Source organism: Oncorhynchus kisutch, linkage group LG2 (assembly GCF_002021735.2).
Source record: "Oncorhynchus kisutch isolate 150728-3 linkage group LG2, Okis_V2, whole genome shotgun sequence".
Lineage (NCBI taxonomy): Eukaryota > Metazoa > Chordata > Actinopteri > Salmoniformes > Salmonidae > Oncorhynchus > Oncorhynchus kisutch.
The window spans coordinates 71,342,274-71,348,612 of NC_034175.2; the positions used below are offsets into that span (position 1 = coordinate 71,342,274).

Here is a 6,339-nt window from a genome sequence, read left to right on the forward strand (position 1 = left end):
AAAGTGCCTTTTCCCCCATTCATGTTTTAGGATTGATCGTGTGTACTTTTGTATTTTCTTGGTGCAAGACACAAAGTGTTACACAGTGAATTTGAATTGTCAGTATTACAAGCTTCTATTACAAACTAGTTCCTCAGTCGTATATATAGATACAGATAGTCTTCACATGTAAGATGACGCAGACAAGATGAACAGCATTTCAAAACAAATAACTGCACATATAACTAGTATTGTGAAGGGTAATCCCAGTACCAGGGGTATATTTTCCATCAAGATATATAGCCTCAGTTTATGACTTCATATATTTTATAAAGGAAGTTCTTGTTTTAGAGGAGTAATGTAATTGCTATGGGACCTGATGCCTTCATAGCTTCAGCTGATAGTTTTGATTTGTTTCTTCCTCCTCTTTGACTCATTCAGAAACATTACATTGTTTAAAGAGCCACTGTTGTTGTTGTTGTTGTTGTTTTAACACTGACCCTGCATGCTTACTTTATTTCGTGTGGATTCCTTAATCTGTTTATGATTACTTATATTCCATATTTCCATAAATATTTAATTATTTCCCGAAGATTTTTGAAGACTGTAGTTATTATTTTTCTCTTTCTATACAAAATAAACAATCTTTGTGTACAAAATATCCCCAATGGTTTTATATTTCTTCTCAAATGAAAAAGAGCCACTGAGAACAGTAGCAGCTGTTCCATCTCATACTACAATCTAATGCCCCTCTAACCTCTACTAACCACCTTCATCATCAACCTAAAACCCCACTACCCTTCCCCTCCCTCTCCCCTTTTTAAATGTCTCTGTAATATTCTTTAATAATAATCATGTTGGTAGTGTTGAGGATAATGACATTACTTTGCAGGTGTGCCTGTTGTCTGCTTAACATTGTGTTTTCTCTCTCTGTGTGTGTGTGTGTGTGTGTGTGTGTGTGTGTGTGTGTGTGTGTGTGTGTGTGTGTGTGTGTGTGTGTGTGTGTGTGTGTGTGTGTGTGTGTGTGTGTGTGTGTGTGTGTGTGTGTGTGTGTGTGTGTGTGTGTGTGTGTGTGTGCGTGCGTGCGTGCGTGCGTGCGTGTGTGCGTGTGACCTAGCTCTGCCTCACGTAGCCTGCTTTGCATCTTACCATGCTCACTGGCCATCCACCTCGGCCCTCTCTTCCAGATCCACTTCCTCATGATTCTCTCAGCAAACTGGGCCTACCTAAAGGATGCCAGTCGCATGCATGCCTACCAAGACATCAAACTGGAGGAAGAACAGGAGCTGCATGACATCACGTCTCGTTCAAAGGAATGCCTCAATTCCTACACATAAGGATTACGCCCTGGTCCGCCCTCACACACACACACACACACACACACACACACACACACACACACACACACACACACACACACACACACACACACACACACACACACACACACACACACACACACACACCATCTCAGGCGGTCTGACCAAGAGAACCCATAACCTGCCAGCTGCCCTCATTCAGCGCAGTGCTAACGCGGCTCCTAACAAACTAATGCATCAATGTCTCTTTCTACAACTAACTGATCAAGACGTCTGTGTCAGAACCTCTGTTTTGTGTTTCGTGTGTGAATATCCTTTTGTTTTTATTTTTCTCATTTTCATAGGAATGTTTTTGTTGCGATTTATAATTTTTCTTATTTTTTATTTTTTTCTAACCAGTGATTGCTGGTGAACTTGAAACAATGCACTATTCTAAAACATGAAGGAAATAAATAATGTTTTAGAGTGTTCTGTTATGATTCTGGTCTGACTGTCGGCCATTATGAATAAGGAAGAGCGGGAAGTTCTTGTCAGCGAGAAGAGAATCCGTTTTTTTAATTTTTTAAAATCAAAGATGCAGTTTTGATTACACCTCATAGCACAACATGAAACACCTTACAACATCACAGATATATACAAGTGGTGCGATGTGCTGTTGCTAATTGCAAACAAGTTTGTTCCTCCTGGCTCTGAATGGAGAGCATATGAAGAGGAGGAATGTAAAGGCAAAACAACATTCTATTGTGCAACAGAACATGTACAGTGCCTTGCGAAAGTATTCGGCATTTATACGGAGACTTGATTACACACAGGTGGATTGTATTTTTCATCATTAGTCATTTAGGTCAACATTGGATCATTCAGAGATCCTCACTGAACTTCTGGAGAGAGTTTGCTGCACTGAAAGTAAAGGGGCTGAATAATTTTGCACGCCCAATTTTTCCGTTTTTGATTTGTTAAAAAAGTTTGAAATATCCAATAAATGTCGTTCCACTTCATGATTGTGTCCCACTTGTTGTTGATTCTTCACAAAAAAATACAGTTTTATATCTTTATGTTTGAAGCCTGAAATGTGGCAAAAGGTCGCAAAGTTCAAGGGGGCCGAATACTTTCGCAAGGCACTGTATGTGTTGGGCTTCTTTGACAAGGTGTTTACGTTACCCCTCTGCCCATTTCAAACTGATAGGGTTTCAAAAAACTGTTCTCTTGCTAGTAGTTGAAGTAGGTATGATCATTCTGATTCTAGAATTTCATAAGTTACATTCCAACTAAAATGTTAATATTTGAATTGAAACTGTAATAATGATGTAAAATCCTAATTCCCTAAAAGAGGAACTACCTCATGCCTACGCAGGTACACTTACTGAACATGCACAGGTGTTTTACCTGAGATAACCACGTGCCCATGTAACTGTAAACAAACCCGTGGCGTTTTTTTTATTTTATTTGAGTCCTTTTAGGAGGAATCCTTTACATTTTAGTCCTTAAACTTTGAGTCCTTACACCATTAGTCCTTACAATTTTAGTTTATTTCTTTTTTATTTCTTTTACCCTGGCAAGTGAATGGTGCCAATACAATTATACAGTTAGACTGACCAAAATATGTCATCTTAATACAAGGCCATTGTGTGATTCCATGGTTAATAATTAGTATCGTTTTAGTTTTTCAAATGTAGCATTTTTATAGACAGTCTACATTTAATTTAAAATGTCTTGATTAATGTCTTTGTGAGATGAAAAATAAAGGTCAAATTTGACTATTAAACATGAGGATGGTTTGTTGCACAGAGGGGCTTGTATGTCCAAAGTATTGTTGGGATGAATAAATGTTTCTTATTGTATAGTGTATGATCTTCCACAGTTCATCCCAAATTCCCATTTGTGACTTGAAATTCCCATTTGCGATTGTGGAATCTTTATCCCTGTAACTACAAGATACAACATTTTACTTGATTGAGAGAAAACTAGTGTTCATGTGCTTTGTTACCATGGCAAACCTTGTGATTTAGACAGTTTTTTTAATTGTACCTTTATTTAACTAGGCAATTCAGTTAAGAACAAATTCTTAATTTCAAAGATGGCCTAGGAACAGTGGGTTAACTGCCTGTTCAGGGGAAGAAGGACAGATTTTTACCTTGTCAGCTCGGGGATTTGAACTTGCAACCTTCACGGTTACTAGTCCACCGCTCTAACCACTAGGCTACCCTGCCGCCCCAGTGCAAGTAACGTTAACCGTTCTCTTTTCAGGCTGAGATAACTCTGTGTTAGGGTGTTGATCTGTACAATTTAAACATGTTACATGTCAGGAGTTGTTTTGTTGTTGTGATGTTTCAATCTTGTTTTCTTTTATTGAAGATATAACCACTTAAAAGAACAAACAAACAAAAATGTTTCTAAATCTCTTGAATTGTATTTCAGTATTGTTTTTTTTTTACGTGCAATTGTTAAAATACTGACATCATTACTGATGCAATCTTTATCTGTTATTTAGAAGAGACTTACAGGAATATTGACGTTTATTCATTAGTGCATTATTAAGGATAAACTGTTTATGCAGTGATACAGGTGATGTGTAGTCATTTGTACTGACAACTATGGTAGGCAGTGTTTGCCGGTTTCCAGAGAACAATTTAGTCCAGGGTATGTCCACTATTAGTCAATGTAGTCCACGGTGTTTCTTAGTTCTGAAGTACATAACTCCTCTATAGTATTTTCTATTAGTGTCAAGGTCTTCCTTGGGAATTATTTCAGGTAATAATTAACTTGTCACAGTATTCTGAATATTGATCATCACACCTCACCCTACGATTGAAAATGCCAATATGACCATGAATAGAATACGGTTCGGCCAAAGTTTATAAGCCACTGTATGTCTTGATTGTTTTGTAAACAAAGTGGCCTCTGAAATATAGTACAATTCAAAAGGTTTGTAGTGGCCTGCAGGAATATGACGTTGATGTGAATTGAATGACATTACCGTCCCATCATGCAGTGCTTCCTGTGTATAATGTACCAAAAAAGAATAGTAATCAAAATGGCTTCCAATCAAACACCAGGAGGACACCAATCCAACGTCCTGGCTGGGATCCCTTTTGACATTTCTCTCTCTCTAATTGTTTTTATGAAAATAAAAAAATACAAATATGTACTCCTAAATGATGTACGCCATTCATTTTCCATGTCAAAGGGCATAAAACCTAATGTCATGGTACACAGACAGACACAGGCACACAAACACAGACACAGACACACACACACACACACCAACAGTTCTTCAACTTATGTGTGTGTGTCAAACCTGTACACCCTGACTCCGTCTTTGCTCCTTGCCCATCTTCATGTTTTTCTGGAGAGGATCTTTGTCGAGGACAGGGCCTTCTTTTCTTCAGGCTCCTCTGGCTCCTTCTGTTCTGGGGGAGAGCAGTGAGGCCTCCTCAGGGCCTGTAGTGTCCTGGAGTAGTAGCTCTGGAATGTGCTGGGCTCTGGAGGGAGAGTTAGAGAGACACAAAATGAGGCTCTTTATGCTCTGGTCATAAATCAGTGAGGGTAGGAGGACACAGCATACATCATCAGACAGGATAACCAGCACAGAATACATCATCAGACAGCAGGATCAACACAGTATACATCAGACAGGATGACCAACACAGAATAAATCATCAGACAGGATCAACAACAGAATACACAATCAGACAGGATTACCAACACAGAATACATCATCAGACAGGATAACCAACACAGAATACATCATCAGACAGAATAACCAACACAGAACACAACATCAGACAGGAACACCAACACAGAATACATCATCAGACAGGATAACCAACACAGAATACATCATCAGACAGGATGACCAACACAGAATACATCATCAGACAGGATGACCAACACAGAATACATCATCAGACAGGATAACCAACACAGAATACATCATCAGACAGCAGGATCAACACAGTATACATCAGACAGGATGACCAGCACAGAATACATCATCAGACAGCAGGATCAACACAGTATACATCAGACAGGATGACCAACACAGAATAAATCATCAGACAGGATGAACAACAGAATACACAATCAGACAGGATTACCAACACAGAATACATCATCAGACAGGATAACCAACACAGAATACATCATCAGACAGAATAACCAACACAGAACACAACATCAGACAGGAACACCAACACAGAATACATCATCAGACAGGATAACCAACACAGAATACATCATCAGACAGGATGACCAACACAGAATACATCATCAGACAGGATGACCAACACAGAATACATCATCAGACAGGATAACCAACACAGAATACATCATCAGACAGCAGGATCAACACAGTATACATCAGACAGGATGACCAACACAGAATACATCATCAGACAGGAACACCAACACAGAATACATCATCAGACATACAACATATCACACTAACCAAATAACACAAAACACTATTGTAAACACATACAACATATCACACTAACCAAATAACACAAAACACTATTGTAAACACATACAACATATCACACTAACCAAATAACACACAAAACACTATTGTAAACACATACAACATATCACCCTAACCAAATAACACAAAACACTATTGTAAACACATACAACATATCACCCTAACCAAATAACACAAAACACTATTGTAAACACATACAACATATCACCCTAACCAAATAACACAAAACACTATTGTAAACACATACAACATATCACCCTAACCAAATAACACAAAACACTATTGTAAACACATACAACATATCACACTAACCAAATAACACAAAACACTATTGTAAACACATACAACATATCACACTAACCAAATAACACAAAACACTATTGTAAACACATACAACATATCACACTAACCAAATAACACAAAACACTATTGTAAACACATACAACATATCACACTAACCAAATAACACAAAACACTATTGTAAACACATACAACATATCACACTAACCAAATAACACAAAACACTATTGTAAACACATACAACATATCACACTAACCAAA

General features: G+C 38.0%; 1 protein-coding gene across 3 annotated transcripts in view; it reads left to right on the forward strand.

The window, feature by feature from the left end:
* The window catches only part of LOC109870854 (neuronal membrane glycoprotein M6-b), a 67,959-nt gene extending 63,505 nt beyond the window's left edge, over positions 1–4,454 (forward strand). For 2 of the 3 annotated variants that reach the window (XM_020461531.2, XM_031801054.1), the window contains exon 7: positions 1–640. This exon is cut by the window's left edge and continues 562 nt beyond it. Coding sequence is in view for 1 of the 3 variants with exons in the window: in XM_031801057.1 (XP_031656917.1) it covers positions 1,167–1,316 (150 nt within the window). In the remaining 2 variants the exon portion in view is untranslated. Of the gene's footprint in view, positions 641–1,166 lie in introns of those variants that run through there. The other variant, XM_031801057.1, reaches the window with a different exon arrangement.
* The last annotated feature ends 1,885 nt before the right edge of the window (positions 4,455–6,339 follow it).